The sequence below is a fragment of the Sminthopsis crassicaudata genome, chromosome 5 (genome assembly GCF_048593235.1).
Source record: "Sminthopsis crassicaudata isolate SCR6 chromosome 5, ASM4859323v1, whole genome shotgun sequence".
Taxonomy (NCBI): Eukaryota; Metazoa; Chordata; class Mammalia; order Dasyuromorphia; family Dasyuridae; genus Sminthopsis; species Sminthopsis crassicaudata.
The window spans coordinates 161865269-161885193 of NC_133621.1; the positions used below are offsets into that span (position 1 = coordinate 161865269).

The following is a 19925-nucleotide window of genomic DNA, read 5'->3' on the forward strand; positions in this document are numbered from 1 at the left end:
TATATTTTTATACTTAACTATGTAAATGATGCATTTGCTTCCCCAATAGAATGCAAATTCCATTTTGGTCTTTGTATTCCATTGCCTAATACTGTATGGTAGAGGAGGAGTGAGAATAATAGAAAGAACAGAACTGACACACAGCAGAAATCATTATGGAGGACAGTTTAGAATGGAGAAATAGATAGAGTTGATCCTAACCCACTCAGTCGGGGGCAGCTCAGGGTATGACCTTCTTTTGAAATTTCTACTCCCCTTCTCTTACCTGGGGTATGGAGAGAAATCCAAAGGCCCTTGGTACAAAACAACCTGTCCCTGTAGAGATCAATGAGATCAATTCCCGAGAGTTTTAACCTAGGGCAAAGGTCCCACTTATATGCACCTTCTTTTTTCTGCAAAGCTAGAAAGCTTAAAAATACAGATTGTAGATAAAATTCATAAATTTTATCTGAGCTCCAAGTAATATATTGATTACCAAGTCAGAAAGGTGGTCTCCTAGCTAGCTGAATTTGACAAAATCAATAATCCACAGCTCCTCATCCCTTTCTCTACAGCAAAAATATCAACTCAGTGTATAATTTAAATTGTAGTAGTAAGCCAGTGTTTAAAAAATACAAATATCCAGTGAGGAAAATTTTAAGTAGCAAAAGGACAATAAAAATCTATATCAACGATTGCATAGGGCAATAACAGAAAGGAAAAACAGAATAGATTAAATGTATCATTCTTCCAGTGATTTCTCCTAGTACCCATAATTCTCCTGGATTTTCTTAATTGGCTAAATGATGAGGCTGGGGAGAAGTTCTAACCCCACACAAGGTATAGAATCAGTGTCATGGAAAGCATCCTTTGTATACTGTTGCTGCTGCTGATATTATTCTCCTCTGTCTACCCTCTTCATATGTTTCTCTTCATGTCTTTTTCTCAAGAGACTTAAAAATTGCTATAGTGGAAATCTCCTTTCCTTTCCAATCTCACCACAGCTTCCTCTCTTTCTGAGGTGAGAAGGGATGCATTTTTAGGATCGTTTAACAATTTGGGCCCCCTGAGAAGGCAGACAGTCCAAGGCTTGCCAGAATTACTGTTACAGCAGTAACTGAAACTCACAGAGCCCTTCAAAATTGGCAAAGCTTTTTTTTACATATATTCTCCCATTTGAGTTCTAAGACAATGTCGTGAAGGACTTAACATTTTCATTTCTGAAATTTCTGTTCTGAAGTCTTTAGTCCCTGAAGACCTGATATCTGACATAACTTATTATATGTTAATATTTCTCATTAGTCTTGGGTGGGGATCTCAGTTTTTTATTAGTATCCCCAGTTCTTGACACATAGCAAGTAATTAACAGATACTTTTTTATTCATTCATTCACATCAACAATAATTATTGTAATTTCTACTTTAGTATAAGTATTTGAATCTTCATTTTATAAGTATGAAAATTGAGATTTATTAAATTTCCCATGGCCACACCACTACTAAGTTTCAGAGACAGGACTTGACTGACTTCCAACCCAGTAATATACTTAGTAGAGTTAATGAATATTTGTTGAATTGAATTCCAAGTAAAGAAAAATAATGGACTTCTGGATAGTTTTGTGGATTCTACAAGGAAGGATTTTTCCCTTTATTCCTTTCCTTTCCCTCAAGTTCTCATTGATTTCCTAAAGAGGGACCTTTCTTTATTTATGTTTATTTATTTGAAACACAAACTCAACAATGGAAAGTTCAGAAGTTTACCCAGGTTGGTCTTGGTCCAGCTATTGCTTGCATGAAAATTCCTGGCCTAGCTGCAAAGGGAAGGAAGCTGCTTGGGCAGCTAATCAGAGGAGACCCGCTGGTCCTCATTAAGTGTCCAGGGGCCACCCCAGCCCTGCTGCCCTCAAGAATTGGAGTGCTCCTGTGCACACTAGCTTCCTGTCATAACGACATGAGGGGGGATGCTTGATTCTGTCCAGCAAAAAGAGATGAATGAATTAAAAAGCATTTATTCAATACCAATAGACCTCATCTGGGGCATCTTCTTCCATTCTGGGCACCAGTTTAAGAAAGACATTAATAAACTTAAGATCAAATAGAGGAGGGCAAAACAGGTCTGTGACATCCTCATCACTACCATCATCATCCTCATTATCACGGCTGACATTCATGTAGCACTTACTGTGTGCTAGATACTGTGCTAAGGACTTCTAAATACTATCTCATTTTATCCTCATTACAATACAAAGCTGTAGGTGCATTTTGCAGATGAGGAAATGGAAATAAACAGATGTAAAGTGATTTGCCCAGTATTATGGAGCTTCTAAGTGCTGAGATCAGATCTGAACTCAGGTCTTCCATATTCCAGAGGGAGTACTCTTTCCCTTGCAGTACCCACCTGCCATTAGGATGGAAACCTTTTTATAGGATACAGAGAGAGGCAAAAGAGAGTTCAAAGAAGGACTTGTGTTCTATGTGCAAAACAGAAGTGCAGTAGCTCCAAATGAACATGAGACCCACACATTTAAAGACATCCCACCTCCAGATGTTCGTTGGACTTGAACTCGTTCAGATCAGCTATGGTGGGACATACTGTACTTTGACCCCAACATAGAGATGTCATTTTGGTTCTCTTCAAGAATGAGGGACAATAACCAACCAGTGTCCTCAACAAGCCCTGAGTAAAATACAGAAAAATCTTAAATTGTTTTTTTAAGAGGCATATATGTTAACTAGTAGGACAGCATGAGAGCAGAATGTCAGAGCTCAGAAAAACTTTTGAGATTATCTAGGTGAACCATACCCAGCTCCTTCCAGTGTTCTTCCCGCTTTGTACATTAGATTGTCTCTGTGACTCACTGTCATCCAGTTGAAGCTGTGGGGTAAAAATGGACCGAGGCTGACAATTAGGCAAAATTCCAGACCATGGATGTTCTGAGTGAAGAAGTATAAATGGGGAGTCCTAGCCAGCCGGGTCAGCAAGACATTCAAAGGAGAAAGGAGAAGAAAACTGAGGAAGGAGCCCCAAGCCAAGGCAAACTGTGCCTATTTGAAGATTTTCTGAAGCACCTCCCCAGATGCTTTGAATTTCAAATGATCTCTTAATTACATGGACACACTTTCACAGGATTTCCAATCTGGCGCCTTTTGGGGGCACCAAAAGGCCAAACTTGAGGATCAAGAGCCACAAAATGTCCCATGAGGGGACATTTGTGGGGAAGGAAACTTTGGCAAGATTTCTTTTTGAAGCCAATTAAAAGCTCTTGTCAAAAGCTCTCACACTCCATCTAAAGAGTAGTGTCATGAGATTAGAATCATGAAACCAGAATTATAGGATTTAGAGCCAAAAGGGATTTTAGAGATCATTTAATCCAGGTTTCCTTAGTCTGGTGTCCAATCTAGATGGGGGGAGAGGGGGATTGTATTTTTATTTTTACTAACTTTTAACTGAAATTTAGCATTTCCCTTTATTTTTGAATGTAAGTCACAAACATTATTCTGAGGAGTCCACAAGACTCACTGGATTGCCAAAGTGGTCTCTGACTCCAAAAAAGTTAAGAACCCTTAATTTAGTACATTTATGTCATTTTACAGATGAGCAAAATGAGGAACAGAGATGAAAAGCAGCTTACCCAAAGGCTACAAAGGTAGCAAGTGGGAAAGCTGAGACTGAACCTCAATCCAGGACCTGCTTGTCTCCTTTTTCAGGCTTTGACCCTGCTCATTTTCAAAGGATTTTAAGAACAAAAGATTGGAACTGAAAGGGATCATGGAGGCTACTCAGTCCAATCCAATCCAATCTAAGGGAGGATTTTGAGATCCAGAAAATGTAAGAGATTTGTCTAAAGTCATGTGTTTCATTTTCAATCATTTTTTGGTCATGTCCTGCTCTTCATGACCCCATTTGGGGTTTTCATGGTGATCTCAGACAAGGTGTTCAAACACTCCATGCCCTAGGCGACTCTTGGAGGCCATGAGATGCAAGAATGAAATGATGAAATGAAATATAGTATTTCCCCGAGCCTAAGGCAAGGAAGCAGGATTATCATGGATAAAGAGCAGTGAAGGAAGAATCCTGGATTTGGGATATGTCTTTAACTCAGTACTGCCACTGCTACCTGAGAGGATGTACCCATCAATCCACTCCACTTAGGGCTCCCCTTACCTTCCTGGGAGTGCAGGGACTTTCTCACTTTTACATTAGGATCCCCAGCACTTTGGAGCAATACTTGGAACATATTTACAGAATTTCTCAATGTCTCCAGGCAATTCTCCAAGACAATAAAATGTGGGAAAATTCCCCATCTGTGTTGTTGATACATGTTCTCACCTGGAGTCCCCATTTGGATAAAATCACAGGTCTAGTTAAAAATAAATAAGCAAAAAGAGGTCCAGCTTGTGTCAGAGCTTGCCTGGCCCAGAAGCAAGAGTTGGAAATGGAACCCACTTTCCTCCAGCTGGAATAGTTTCACTGCCTTCCAAATTCTCCTTTTTTTTTTTTTTTTTTTTTGGTACAGTTTGGGTTTCTAAATCTGTCAAAGATTACCAAGGGAACCAGGACGCTTAGTTTCTAAGTCATGGCTTTGCCAATCATTTGTATGATTTGGGGCAAATTAGATAACACTTCTCTCAACCTCGGTTTCTTCCTGTGTAAAATGGGATAAAGCAAAACCTACCTGAGTAACTGAGGCTCTACTAAGATTTTGGGTATAAAAATGTTTCACAAACAATGAAGAACTGTACAGATCTGTCCAATAAGGATATCCTTTCCAGGTCTAAATCTATGATTCTGTCATTAATATGGGTGTAGCAGAGTCATACCCCAGGGCATAAGAACCCAACATCTGCTGTCAGAGGTAAAGTCCCCAGCATCTCCCTACTCATCTATGCCATCTTCTGCCCTTCAGGATTTTCCATGGTGGGTTATAATTTTAGTAGGTGGTCCAGGGCAAGGACTAGGTCTTCTGTCATATTACTTGAGAAGTTGGAATAAGAGTTACAAGATCACTCCTATCATTATTTCTGCAGAAATAAAAAAATAAATAAATAAACATAGCAAACCCTGATAGCTTTCATCGTTGGTATGGATTTCCCTGCCTCTTTTAGCACTGGCTGATAGGAAATATGGCTGCCTGGGTTCACATCCTGCCTCTAACTCTATCTGTTTAATCTTGGGCAGGTCATCCAGTCTCCTTAAAGTCTCATTTTGTCATCTGTAAAATCAGGGATTGGTCTAGAAGACTTTTAAGGTTCTTTCTAGTTCTAAATCTATAATCCCATGAACAGTGACCGTGCCCCCCAAGCCTTAACCCTTCCAGGTTTTTAACATCCATGCTACAACCCAAGTTCTCCCAATGAGTGAATGTGTGCGGGGTATTCAAGGGGAACTAGCACAGCTCTGATGCTCCAGGACAGACAGCTAATAAATGACTGAGACTGGATTTGAATTTGTCTTCCTAACTTGAGCTTCAGGGCTCTCTCCACTTCACAGCCTAGCGGCCTCCCCTAGCTTAATGAGGATTAATTGCATCTTTACTATTTACTATATTTATTTATTTATATGCTATATTATATATGTTATATACTATATATATTTATATACTATTTATAATTACTATTAGTAATTTCATGCATGAAAGTGGCAAGAATGTCTCAAGAGGATCTTGATAAAGCACCTAAAACCAGTTGTTGAGAAAGTCCTGGTGCTGGTCAAGTTTCTTATGGTCAGACAGACTGAGACAGTAGGCTACAGTGGAATGGGCCAAGGAAGAGGCAAATTCCTATTTGAGTCACTCGCATTTCAATTGAGAAGGTGAGTCCCTGATCTGTAGATAAGGATCCCTGTAGGTCACCTATTAACAGAATTTTTATTGAAATCTTCCAAGGTTGCTCATCCATCTCCGGTGTCTACCTGGCACTCCACTCTCACCTGTGGTTCCAAGAAGCCATAGCATGGCAATGTTCATTAAACATCTCAGCAGAGGGGCAGCCAGGTGGGCAGCCAAGAGGCTGTGAATTAGGGGGATGTCGTGTGAAGCCTTCTCCTGGCAGAATGGGAGGAGGAGTGGCCATGGAGGGGTCTAATAGAATGCTCGGAGCTTGGTCAGACCCAGAAGGCACTCAGACCGCCGCCAGTCATCTTGCCTCTGGAAGAGAGAGTGAGGGTCATGACTCACTTAAATCCAATCCACCCATGAGTCAAGGCGTTACCCATGATGTCTTTGGGGTGACAGTTTTGAAAATATAGGACAGATAATAAACCAGTAGAAGCCTGACATGACTCACTATACCCAGACAGCCCCAGCTGCGCTTTGTGTCCCAGCCTGGCTCACTTCTATCCTGCTCAGAAACAATGGCATCAGTACTTCCACTGCCACCTGAGAGGATGTACCCATCAATCTGCTCCACTCAGGGCTCCCCTTACCTTCCTCGGAGGGCAGGGACTTTCTCACTTTTACCTTAGGAGCAATGCTGGGAACATATTTACAGAATTACCTCAAAAGTCATCTAGTGCAATCCCCGCCAGAGCAAGTCTGACAAATAAGTGAATGGCAAAGCATTGTTAAGTACCAATGTTTGCTCTGCTCCTTGGAGTCTGGCAGGAGCATTCCTGAAGGCAGAATTCTACTTTTTGAATCCTCAGTTCTGCCCCTGGAAGCTGACTGCCAGCCTGGGCATTCTCAGCGGCACATCACTTGGCTGGGACCTCGTGACTGGCAGGTGTGGCGTGGGCTTTGCCACTCCAGATGCCCAGGTACCCCTTACGCTAAGTTCAGCTTTGGCAGTTTTCAAGTTGCCTGAAACATCTCCAATACCCCAGTCAGAGGCAGCCAATTAAAGCCACAGTCAATTCACAGCCCTCCCCTTTACTCACCAGTGCCATCCCTCTGCCAGCCTCCATCCCCCTTCCTCCTAGCTGGTCTGACATAGGAAGAAGCTGAATCTGCATCCACAAAACTTGCTCCCTCTTCTCCACTGTGTCAAGAAGAAATCCTTGGGCTGAGGAAGATGATTTGGAAGCGAATCCTTTTCCTCTCCTGCTTCATGGCTTTTGTGCTTTTTGCTAGTGAGTATGAGCCACAGGGAAACCCCTTTTTAAAGGATTTCTTTTCATAGCAAAGACTGACTAGAACACTACACTTTCTGCCCTGATGCCACGGGAGGAGAAGTACTTTTCTAGACAGTGCAGAGGGGATTGTGTGTGTGTGTGTGTGTGTGTGTGTGTGTGTGTGTGTGTGTGTGTGCACTGAGCTTTGTGGCTTCCCGGGACGGGGTCTGTCTGTCCCTTGGGTGTGAGGGAACGAATTCTCTAAACTAGTGATCAGGAAACCAGAATTGTGCAGGACTGCGGGTTAGGGCTTCACGCCTAGGATGCTGGGCTGCTTCGGAGCCCTCAACGCTGTCTCTGTTATTTCCACCTAGTTCTTGAGGCCGGGGAAGGTGCCGCTGTGGGCCCCAAACAAGCAGCCGGAGAAGGGGACAAAGAAAGTAAGTAGGACTGCTGGCTCAGCTAAGAGGGAGAGGCACCTCTCCTGCAACCTGCCCCCAGAGCATCCCAGGGCCTGGACCGCTTGGGACCAGGCAATGTTTCTGCTTCCAGGTTTGAAGAAGAAGATCTTCCTCCAGGACCCAGAAGCTGCTAATTTCTTCAAGAAGCGGGGCAAGAGATCCACCAAATCCTGGGATGAGCTGAACAGTGAGTGAGAGGGGTGATCAGTGTTTGTGCCAACTTTCCTTCTCTCTCTCCTGCTAGGAGCCTGAAGGACTGATTCAGGGGAAAGGATAAGAAAAAGGACTTTAATTCATCTGAAATTAGAGAAAATATGTTTATTTATCATATTTATTTATGCAATATGTATTTGTATATCTTCACATACACTGGTATGTAAATGTATGTATTTTATGTTTTCAGTCCATATCTATAGATGGAATATTTTGATGGAAGATACAGTGACATAAAGTAGAGAAAGTACTAGATTTGACATCAGGAAGACTCAGACCTTTACTAGCTGTGCAATAATGAGCAAAGGGCTTAATCTCTAAGGCTCACACAGTTTCCTCAGACTTATTTACTAAGTTATCTGAATTGGTGGAAGGTATTTCCAATCTGAAAAAAAACCATAATATAGCACTGGTGTCTGTCTGTCTGTCTGTCTCTTTGTATTTCTCTGTTTTTCCCTCTGTTTCTCTTTGTCTCTCTATTTCTGTTTCTTATTCTCTCCCCCCTTCCCCCGTCTCTGTTTATCTCTCTCTCTGTCTCTCTTTCTGTCTCTGACTCTCCCTCCCCCCTTTCCCTCTTCTCTCTCTTTCTCTCTCTCTGTCTCTCTTTCTGTCTCTGACTCTCCCCCCTTTCCCTCTTCTCTCTCTTTCTCTGTCTCCCTCCTTTTCTCTGTCTGTCTGTCTGTCTGTCTGTCTCTTTTTGTTTCTCTCTCAACGGTTGGGAACAAAATTATAATAATGTGTTAAGTACTTTTTCAAAGCATTTTGTATATATTCTATTATTACTAATATTGTGTTATTTTGTCCAAGTCATTATAAGCAAGTTCATCAGTTCATCTGACAAAGAGCTGGAAGTTTTAGTTCTCAATCTGAGTAACAGCAGAGTGTGGCAGCTGAAAAAGGAGGCTGTGTTGAGACAAAGCATCTTGTCCGGTATTTCTAGGCAGGTTGATAGTCCTGCTACTGAAGAGCTGAAACCCCCAGTGAACAATAACTATATGTCTGACATGTAGCTATTTATTTACACTTTTCCCTATTAGAATGTGAACTCAGGGGCAGGGAATTTTGGCTTTTGTTTCCTCAGAGATTAGTTCACAGAGTAAACACTTAATAAATCCTTGTCGATTGGTTGACTAATTGAAATAATGTTCAAGCTTTCCCAAAAGCCCCCAAATGCTGTATCCCTCTCTACTCCCAAGCTTCTTCTCAGATTACTTCTCTTTAATTTCATCAAACAAGTTAGGTCGTTTGGAGGCTGCATGGCATAGTGGAAATGGAAATGAATTTGAAATCAAGGCTAGATTTAACTAACAACCTGCGCTGTTGCTTAATTATTCTTGCTACAAACGTCCAGACTTTAAAAAAAAAAAAAAAAAAAAAAAAAAGTAAGGATAATTATTTATCAAAAATTACTTAAATCAAAAGAAATCCTTTTTTCTTTTTATGATTAATCTTCTTTGAATTTTTACAGATAAAAGAGATAAAACTTTCATTTTAGAATGAGGAAACTGAGCCCCAGAGGCATTAAGCATTTTGACCAAAGTCACATATTCACTGTTTACTAGAGATTTCAACTCTTCACTGTTAATACATGTGACTTGAATGATCACAAAGCAGTTCATTCTCTATGCTAGGGGGAATAGAATTTCTGCCATTGAAAATGTTTGTTTGTTTTTTAAATTTTTTTTCTTTTTTTATCTTTTTAAATTTTTAAAAAAATATGTTTACGTATTAAAGTAATTGATTTAAAAATATACCTCATGGAGAGCATAGTAATCCCAAAATCTTGTAGCTATTCCTAGCAGTAAATACTGGATTCACCAGACAGATTTGAAGGTTACTTATGGCCTTTCTCCACTTCCTTTCCTTCATTCTAGTCTATATCTGTGATGAGAAGAAATCTTGGACTTAATGATTGGGGTTTCTCTGAGAAATTTGGCATCTTCTTCCTCCTTGTAAATTGTAAAATTCTCTTCCACAGTGGAAAATCGGCAACAGCTTCGAGCAGAATGAGCATCGGCGGGAGTATTAATGAGGAGCAAAGGAATGAATTTGAGAACTTTGTGGGAAAGAACAGAATGATGGTAAGGATCTTCTGAGTGTGTGTGTGTATGATGAGAGAGAGAGAGAGAGAGAGAGAGAGAGAGAGAGAGAGAGAGAGAGAGAGAGAGAGAGGAGAGGAGGGGGAGAGAGAGAAAGAAGGGAGAGAGGAAGAGGGAGAGGAGGGGGAGAGAGAGTGGGGAGAGAAAGAGGGGGGAGAGAGAAAGGAAGGAGGGGAGAGAGAAGTGGAAACCACATTATTTTTTTCTCCACCTCTTCCTTAGCATTTGTATACTGGTAAAAATCTGGTTCAAATTAATATAAAAGATTGATTTTCAGGAGGAAAATAGGGATAGGTCACAAAAAGGCAAATAAAAATGTAAAAAAAAACAGAGCTGTACTATCCCAGATCTCTTAAGGTCCAGAGGTATTTTAACTTAGTGATCTTTGACATTGGTAACTGCTAGAATAGTGTGTTGAATTCCATCAAACATATATAATTTTTGCTTCTGAGTTGTTTAATGGAGACTATTGTGTGTAGACTATTAAAGAGAAATTTCTGGTTCAAAATAAAGACATGAAAAATGATACCCTATATGATGAAATTTAAATTCTAATAAAATCATAAAAATACCATGCGATGATTTTTGAAAGGATGATAATGAATACTTTTTCTGAGCCCATTGAGTCTCTCTGGACACCAGATCACTTGTATTTTCCAACTCCTGGTAGCAAGATTAAGAGAGAAAGAGAAAGAGAAAGAGATTAAGAGAGAAAAAAAAAAAGGCCTTTGGTCTTGTGCATACTTGAAGAATAAGCTTTTAACCAATGAGACTCATAAAAAGAGCCATAATGTTTTCAATCACTCTTCAGAAGAGAGGAAAATGGAGAGGTCTATTCTCCTGTCCCACAAGACCAAAACAATGACCACAGTCTTAAAGCTCTACATATCCTTATAGGCTCCAAGTCACAAGCTTCTATCTCATTTTTTGTATTTTAAACTCTGCCAGATGTAAAGATGAGTGAAGGTATCTCTGATGTTTTCCAAGGAAGAAAGGGATTTCCCCTATTTATTTCAGGAAGTTTTGGCTTAAGAGGGTCCTGCCCTATTAACAAACAGAAAGCCACTCCTTTAATCTGGTTAAACTTAAACATTGGGGAACTACTTTTTTTTCTGAGGGAAAAGAGAAGAGGCATTTATTAAGCCCCTTCTATGTAATTGTCACTGTGCTGTTTTACAAATTATTTGAGATCTCCTGGTTTGGCAAAACCTGGAAAAAGGCAAAGTATTTTCTGCCTTATTGTAAATTGTTAGAAGGTAACAATGTTAACTTAAAATATTGCTAAGAATGGCCAAACAGAAAATTCCTCACAGTGTGAAGGATGGATGGGAAGCAGGAAGATTTGTTAGGCCATTGTCATAGACTAGAAGGGAGGTAATGAGGGCCTGTCCTGGGATAACAGAAATAGGAATTGGAATGAGGGAAACTGATACAAGAAATATTCTAGAGGTAGAATCGGTTGGATTTAGTAATTAATTAGAGATCAGAATGTTGAGGCTGGGAAGGGGAGACCCCAAAAGTTTGGGGTCCCAGACCAGTGTCATGAAGTGTCTCAAAAGAATCTGCTGACATGCCCATCTCGTAGTCAAGGGGCAAAGCTTTATTGCAATTGTAACACCATTACAAAGCAGACTATGTGATTTTTCATAGGGTCATAGATTTAAGCTCAAAAGTATCCTTAGAAGTCAACCCCTTCATTCTAAAGATGAAGAAACTGGGTTTGAGGGGGCTAAATGATTTGCCATAGTTCACACAGCAGTAAGTGACAGAGGCAGAACTCGGTTCCTCTCCCTCACAGTGTGCTCACTGAGCCACTATATTACTTTCCTGGCCAAGAGTGGATTGCCTTATTTAGACTGGCATAAATTCCTGGTAAAGATTAAATGCAACTAAATCTTCCCATTGTCAGCATCCTTTCTTTGGAGAGCTCCAATGTCTGTTTGAATGAGTTTAGTAATGATTTCACATTGGACAAACTCTTCATGACCCCATTTGGGATTTTCTTGACAAAGATGCTGAAGCAGTTTGCCATTTCCTTCTCTAGCTCATTTTACAGGTGAGGAGCTCAGGCAAATAGGGTTAAGTGACTTGCCCAGAATCACATAGCTGGTCAGTGTCTAAGACCAGATTGAACTCAGGAAGATGTCTTCCTCATTCCAAGCCCAGTGTTGGATCCACTGTACCACTGGGCTGCATATAAGCTGGCAATCAGGTTACCTACAAGTCTTTGAATAAACTAACTCCAAAATGCACACGTTCTGAAAGGAAACCTTGAGGTTTCAGGTCTGCACATAGCTGCAAATTTCTCAATAGTTCTAGGGTTCCATTTAGTTTCTCTAGATGTCTCTGAGCTGGATAGAAAGGCTTCCAGATCTTGCTCCTTATTTTTCAGATACTTTCTCCTGCCAAAACTTCAGGTTCCTCAAAACCCAGATGCCTTGAGCTCACCTGGGGCTCTTGATAGCATCATAATGATGGCTTCACTTCTTGGCAGGCTGGGTTTCCTATCTGCCCGTCAGTGAGTGATGAGCTTATCTGGGTTGTAGATGGGTGATACAGTGATGATTTTGTATTTTATTCTAGATTGTATCTTACTAGATTTGTTTTGTTAAATCTCAGGAAAGTAACTTGTATAAAATTCTTCAAATATAGTGAAATTATGACAATTCCCATGTCCAGAGAAAGGGCCATATGACCTTGTTAAAAGGCAGGGAATCCATATGTTTTATTTCCTGTTTTTAAAAAACCAAAACCAAAAAAAAAAAAAAAAAAATACAGGGGATGTGAGAGACAAGGATCATCTTGTTCAAGCTTCACTGGGTCTTTTCCACAGCCAAGAATTTGAATTCTTAGAAAATTATCATATTGATTTATATCCTCAAAGTAATGAGGTGGTTATAAAGGCCTGGGCTACAGTAAAAATCTGAATGAGTTCTTCATAGGAGCTTTCTTGTTGGACTTTGCTTCCACAGAGGGGATTCAAGTGCTAATGGAGATTAATAGGATGAAAGCATGGCTTTTTGGTAATTCTCCTTCTTCAAAAATCAGCCAGTCAATAAACACTAAGTGTTTACTGTCTGCCAAGTACAAAATACATAAAGTAAAGCAAAGACGCAACCCTGTTCTCAAAGAGCTCATGTTCTTTTAAAAAAAATTAGTTTTTGACATTTATTTTGATAAGGTTTTGATTTTCATTTTTTTCTCCCTCCTTTCCTTTACCTCTCTCCAAGATGGCAATCTGTTACAGGTTATATATGTATAATCATATTAAACATATTTTCACATTAGTCATGTTGTGAAAGAAGAATCAGAGCAAAAGGAAAAAAAAAACACACAAGAAATTTTTTAAAGAAACAACAAAATTAAAAATTGTATGCTTCAGTCTGCATTCAGATTCCAAAGTTCTTTCTCTGGATGCAGAGGAAAAAAATGCATTATTTTCCATCGAAAACCTATTGGAATTGTCTTGGATTACCACATTGCTGAGAAAAACTAAGTCTATCATAGTTGTCATCACACAATCTTGCTGCTACTGTGTACAATGTTCTGCTTACTTCCCTTACATCGCAAGTCTTTCGAGGTTTTTCTGAAATCTGGCGGCTCATCATTTCTTATAGAACAATAATATTCCATTACATTTATTTTCACAATTTCTTCAGCCATTCAGCCCAACTGAAGGGCATCCCCTTGATTTCCAATTCTTTGCCACCACAAAGAGAGCTGCTATAAACATTTTTGTATTTGTGGACACTTTTCTATTTTTTTTACAATCTCTTTGAGAGCCCATGTTCTAATAGAAAATGAATATAGCATTTGAGTAATTTGACCAGGGTCACTCAGTGTTTGTAGGAAATTTGAACTCACATCTTCCTGACTTTATTTAGCATCTACATAGGTTGACCTTTTCTTCCTTTTTTAACTTCCCCTGGAGTTATCTCTCTAGGAGATTGTTTAGGGACCTTGATTATTTTGTTGCCTGTCAGAAGTTAGGGAAGGAAACACCCAAGACTCCTTAATGTACCTACCCTGGCTAATGACTGCTTGAAGGATCTTATCACTTCTGCCCTGAGACTATTGAATGGAGCCAGTCCAAAGGCTCTTTAGTAGGAGTCTTTTTATTTTTATTTTTTTAGGAGTCTGGCAATGGTGAGATTGGGCGAGAGTAGAAGTGAAAGGAATGTCATGGAGTTTTTTTTCCATCCCTAGTCGGGTAAGGAAGGAAGAAAAAAAACAACCTTTAAAAGGCTTTTACATGGAAAGACTTGCCTATATAAAGAGTGCAATAATGAAGAGTCAAATAAACAGAACCAAGAGAACATTATATATAGACATATATACAATATGTATATTATAATAATAATGATATTGTTTTAAGAAAGTCTTTGAGTGAATAAGTCATTTTGAATGACTTTGAGTGAATAAGAAATATTTTAAATAGCCAAATTAACTTTTATAAAGGATAAATGAAGAAAGATGCTATCTGCATTCAGAGAAAGAAATCATACATAGTAGTGTGCATAGAGTAATCTTACTTATCTATCTATTTGTGTCTAATGGTAGCCATCTCTAGAATGGGGAAGAGAGGGAAGAAAAAGAGGGAAAAAAAGAAATTTTATTATATATTTAAAAGGAACAGTGAGTTGCACATAATAAATTTGCAGTTTCATGTACAATCATCTTTTTAAAAAGAAATATGTGTTATGTTATGTTATGGAAATGCTTCTTCTATTCCATAAATTAAAAATAAATTTAAAATAAAGGCTATCACTGAAAAGAGATCTTTTATATAGACACTTTTCTTCTGTTTCTTATTGCTTCCATTTTAATCTATTTGTTTTGGGGCAGGCTGGGAGTAATTGCAGTTTATTACTAAGAGGCAGTGAAATGTTCTTGAGGGCAAGCAGCCAGTCATGCACTCTTGAGGCCACTGGTCTCTTTACCTGTTTGTTCTGGACTGCTCTGAAGTGTGCTCTTACCAAGAAAACTTGTGTAAAAAGAATATAATAATAAATAATCAAAGAACCTAGAAAGTCTTTAGCCATGTTCTCCAGAGGTGAGAGGGCAGCCCCAAGTGTGTGATTACTACTCCGCTGAGAGGCAATCAGCCAAGACATATGATAAGGAAATTGACTTTATTCATTAAAAATACAAATCTCTCTGAGAAATACATTTAGAAAACTTAGACCAAAATATTAACTAGAAAATAGAAATATTCTGGAGTTTCACCTCCTTCACTTATGACTTACTCTCCTGTTTAAAAAAATAATAGTCTCATAATCTATAATTAAGGTCTCAGATACTAGCTGTATGACTTTGGCCGAGTCACCTAACTCTGCCCCAGTTTCTTCCCATATAAAATGAGTTGGAACAGGAAATGGCAGAACATTCCGGTATCTTCCCCAAGAAGACTTCAAATGAAGTCACAGAGAATTGGATAGGACTGAAAAACAACTCAACAACAAAATATCAACAAGAAAAAGTGATGTTTTTTTTCTTTCATAACAAACAAATTATGTCATGACTGAGGATATAGTACTCAAGAGCCCAACAGATTCCAGGACAAATCCAGGGAAAAACATGTTCTCAACAGTGGACCAATAAACTAAATGGGCTTTAGGGTGCACATCAAGGGAGAGATGACTTAAGACATGGCGGAAAGTCATTGGAGATGTCAGTGGGAAGGACCAAAAATACAGACAGCTTTGGATGATTTTGTTGTGTATGTTCCTCATACCTGGGGAATCCATGAACCAGAGAACATGCATGTATGGAAGTCTTGGAGCCATGTATAAAACTTACACAATCAATGAGATTTATTGAAGGACATCCTTCATGGATTACTGAGGGGGGCTTTAGGATGGTTGAGGAGGGGGACAGAAGGCTGGAGGTGCCCTAAGGATCTCCAAGACGGCCTAGGAAGTAATAATACCTACCAAATTTTGTTGACCAACTTTCCCTCTTTGTACAAGAAAATCCCATCTCTGACCTTTAGGCATCTTCATTTTTTTGGGAAACGTTTCATTGGTTGGTGATTGGTGAGGAGGTTTTTGTCTGGAGTGGGCCAATGCTTCAGAGCCTTTGAACATTGTAATTAGTAGAGGAGGTTAAGGAGGGAGAAAAGAAAAGGAAGCTCACAGAGTGCGACTGACCCCCACAATGGAATTTGGGCCTATCTCTACAGAAATAAAGGGCTTGATACTCATGGTTTTTGATAGTTTCCCATGCCTAGGGTTTATATGAAAATAGAGGTCAAATTTTGTTAATGGTCTGAATTTCTGATTTAACTCAACTAACTTGAGTTAGTTTCCAGACTTGAAAATATGCTACAGGAATATAGACATCATAATTAGATTAGCATTCATTCAGAAGCTTTTATTCAGTATTTCATATACTGGGATATTATATATATTAGATGGGTTAAAACAGGCAACTACAACTATATATAGGTACAGATATATTTTCTAGGGGGCAGCTAGGTGGCGCAGTGGATAGAGCACCAGCCTTGAATTCAAGAGGACCTGAGTTCAAATTTGGTCTCAGACACTTAACACTTCCTAGCTGTGTAACCCTGGGCAAGTCACTTAACCCAAGCCTCAGGGAAAAAAAAAAAAAAAAAAAAAAAAAAAAAAAGCAGATATATTTTCTAGCTAGGAATGACAATTTGTTGCCATTAGTAAAGGAAAATGGTATTTACAAAAATGAAAGGATATATATCAGATTGGAAAGGAGGAGGGAGGAAAAAGGAGAAAAATTTGGAGCAAAAGGTTTTGCAAAAGTGAATGTTGATTTGGATAATATTAATTAAAAAATTAAAATTAAAATAAAGAATGGCTAGCCCTTAGAAATGGAAGTAGCAGAGCAACTACATGGTGTAATAGATAGAGCACCAACCCTTGAGTCAGGAACACCTGGAAATGGGAAGGAGAAAAGTTTGGAACATGAGATTTTCCCAGGGTGAATGTTGAAAACTATTTTTGCATGTATTTTTAAAATAAAAAGCTATTATTAAAAATATACAAATTTAAAAAAAAGAAATCAGTAGAAATAGCATTTATATAATGTTTTAAGGCTTGCAAAGTACTTTTCAAACATGACTTCACTTGATGCTCATCATGACCCTAAGAGGTAGCTTCTACTTATCCCTATTTTATAGAATAAGAACCTGAGGCAGACAGAAGTTAAAGGGTTTGCTCAGGCCATACAACCGGTAGGAATCTGGAGTTGGTTTTTAATTCTCGTTTTCCTGACTCACAGCTCTATCTACTGTACTCCTTCATTGACTAAAGAGAACTGTGTGGATAGAAGATTTAGAGGAAAACATGGTGGCAGTTTTTAAATAGCTAGCTGAAAGACTCATATAGAAAAAAGATTTTTTTTTTTTCTTTTGATTTCCAAAAACTGTTCTAGGAATAAATGGTAGAATTTTCAGAACAGCAGATTTAGACCTGTAAATGGGGGAAATTGCTATTTAGCTGGATGTATTCAAAATTGAAATGAGTTGTCTCAAATAGTGAGAACATTCTCACTGGAGTTATTTGTGGTGCTCATTTTCTAGTGTGCTCGTGTCTAACACTCACTAACGCTTATTAACATTAGCTAACACTTTTTGTGGCACTTTCCTTGTTCCCGGCACTATGCTAAGTGCTTTACACTCTTGTCTCATCTAAAATCCTCCCTAGCCAAAGGAAGAATGAATGGCTTCAGAAAGAGCCCCTGACTCATGACAGAATGTCTTCTCCTCTTCCCTTCAGAACAAGAAGAGCGGAGCCGGGAGCAGATCGAACAATGGCGTCAGTGGCACTATGATGGCCTTTACCCCCCCTACCTCTATAACCGTCATCGCATCTAACCGCAGGTTGGGAGCAGGCCTGTTGAGAAGTTCGAAAGAACATTTATAAATGTGGGCTCACAATACACTGGTTGAGAGATACTGGTAGTTAGGAGCCTAAAGAATCTGATGATGCTGTCCACGGCCTCCTGTGGCCTTGTAAAGCTCCTCTGGTTGACTGGCTCAGAGAGCCAGAGCTTTTACTTCTTTATTTTCAGATGCTGACTTTTTTCAGTGCCCTGGAGAGTTCAAAAGCCAAAGTAATCTAATATAGCAGACCCCAACTTATAGTCGTTTCTGTCTGCTTTACTCTTCAAAGCTAGATGACTGATCAAAGAAATAGCCCAAACTAAGTCAATAAATAAAATATATGTTTGCTTGCAGATTGCTTTGTAATTTATTTGAAGAATACTCTATTGGCTACACATTTTTCCTCATTTTCATTTCCAGTTCTGAATTTTCTCCCTCCTTCCTCCATCCTTTGAGAAAGACAAGAAATATGATATCCATTATGCATATGAAATCATGCAAAATATATCTCCACATTAGCCTACAAAAGACTTTTTCAGAGAAAAACTTAGCTGCTGACCATGCTAACCCCTTATAAGCAGCACAGCTCTCACCGTCTCTAAGTCTAGACTGACAGTGCATGATGGAAAGAGTTCTAGTTCTGGTCAGAAGACTTATATTCAGATCTTGAATTCAGCTCTTATTCACCTCCCCAAGGAGAATTTTTGAGTGTTCCTATAATTTGGATGCATTTTTTTGTACTGGAACTATAAAGCATGCTATGTTATATGCTAGAAGTCTCTCCCCACTAAAAGCAGAAGTGCTATAATCTCAACTTTCAGAAGATAAAAGTGTTGAAGAAAACCATTTCATGGAACACTTATTCGTCTTCCCTTGCCAGGACTCAGATGGGCACAAGTCGTCAGGTACCATGAAACTAGATTGTACCTTGGGTGTGACTATCTGATCCAAAAGGTTAAAAAAGAGAATTTTGAATTAAAAGTGTGCGTGGAAACATGTTCCAATTAATAAAGGAATGATTGGGGAATAGACATGACAGTTTTCCTGTGATCTTGGAAAAGTGCTATTATTCTGGGACTACACTCAAGCAGTGAATGCCATTATCTGAACAGCCTAAGGGTTTACATTTCACCTCATTCACTTCTCAGTTGAAGCAGTTCCAATTTCCAATTTAAAATATTGTTTTGGGGAACATTATTGTTAGACTACATTACAACAAACATTGAAGGATTGTCCCAGGTTTTTTGTGATACTCTTTATGACAGTTGACTGTCTCAAATAGTGCTTTAGATAAATGATTCAGAGTATTTTTGTTAGATAATTTTTTGGTTATGGTAGTATTTGTTGTAAAAGTACTATTTAATCTAGCTGTCCATGAGATTCTAGTTAAAGATGTTTCCAACAGGATTAAATAGTACTTTTACAACATCTGGGAGGTTAGCAAATCTTCCCCAAAGTTAGCTGTCCACCAAGGACATGTTAATGATAGATGGGGGACCAATTGGCAGTATAGTTACCTCAATTATCCAAGTGCTGATGGAGTTTCTTTACTGCCTCAAATTCTGAGAGGTTTCAATCCTGTCTCTTTTCTATCACTCTACCCCCCTCCCCATGAAAAGATTTAGATTATACTCATTGTATCAGTATCCATACATAAATCTACTTGATTTTTTAAAAAGTTAGTTTCAATTCTTTCATGTCGTAATTCAATGGTTTGTTTTTTGGGTATTTTTTGGGGGAAATGTTTTTATGTCACTCTTGTATGTTCAGGCAACAGATTATACTACTATAGTGATTATTCAAAATGAAATTGAAGCTTTCAAAAGAACTGTTCATAGTCTTTTCAGAGTATATTCTACATCTCTGCCAGCCAAATGCCCCAAGCTGGCCCCAAAGTGACTGATTATCATTGTAAAGTCCTAAGGAAGGATTCAATAAATCCTCCTCAGCAATTCACATGCCTTCAGGCCCATTTAGATTGGAAGGCTGTGGAGGAAAATATATTTACTCCAATTCCATGCTTCATGGAATTGTTTCAACTTTTCAATGAAAAAGTTGAGCTATTATTGTAGCATAATAGTATGTGACTTTTTTTTAACTCTTTAATTAAAATGTGATGACAACAGAAAAACATGGAAGTCAGGCACTTTGCTGATGCCTTCACATTCACATTCACAAGTGTTTTTATTTACCTGATGAGACTGAAATGATTATGTTTGTACAAGCAAATGGTTTTGTGGTTTTAAAATGCAAATCCTATCAAAAGAA

General features: G+C 38.8%; 1 protein-coding gene across 1 annotated transcript; it reads left to right on the forward strand.

Annotated features, from left to right (window-relative positions):
• The first annotated feature begins 5635 nt into the window (after window positions 1-5635).
• Window positions 5636-17977, forward strand: UCMA (upper zone of growth plate and cartilage matrix associated). The gene is given in 8 exon segments (XM_074266965.1): window positions 5636-7044; window positions 7401-7466; window positions 7579-7674; window positions 9679-9707; window positions 9709-9726; window positions 9728-9763; window positions 9766-9781; window positions 17551-17977. Coding segments are annotated over 8 exon segments (417 nt in total). The 5' UTR covers window positions 5636-6986; the 3' UTR covers window positions 17649-17977.
• Window positions 17978-19925: the final 1948 nt, after the last annotated feature.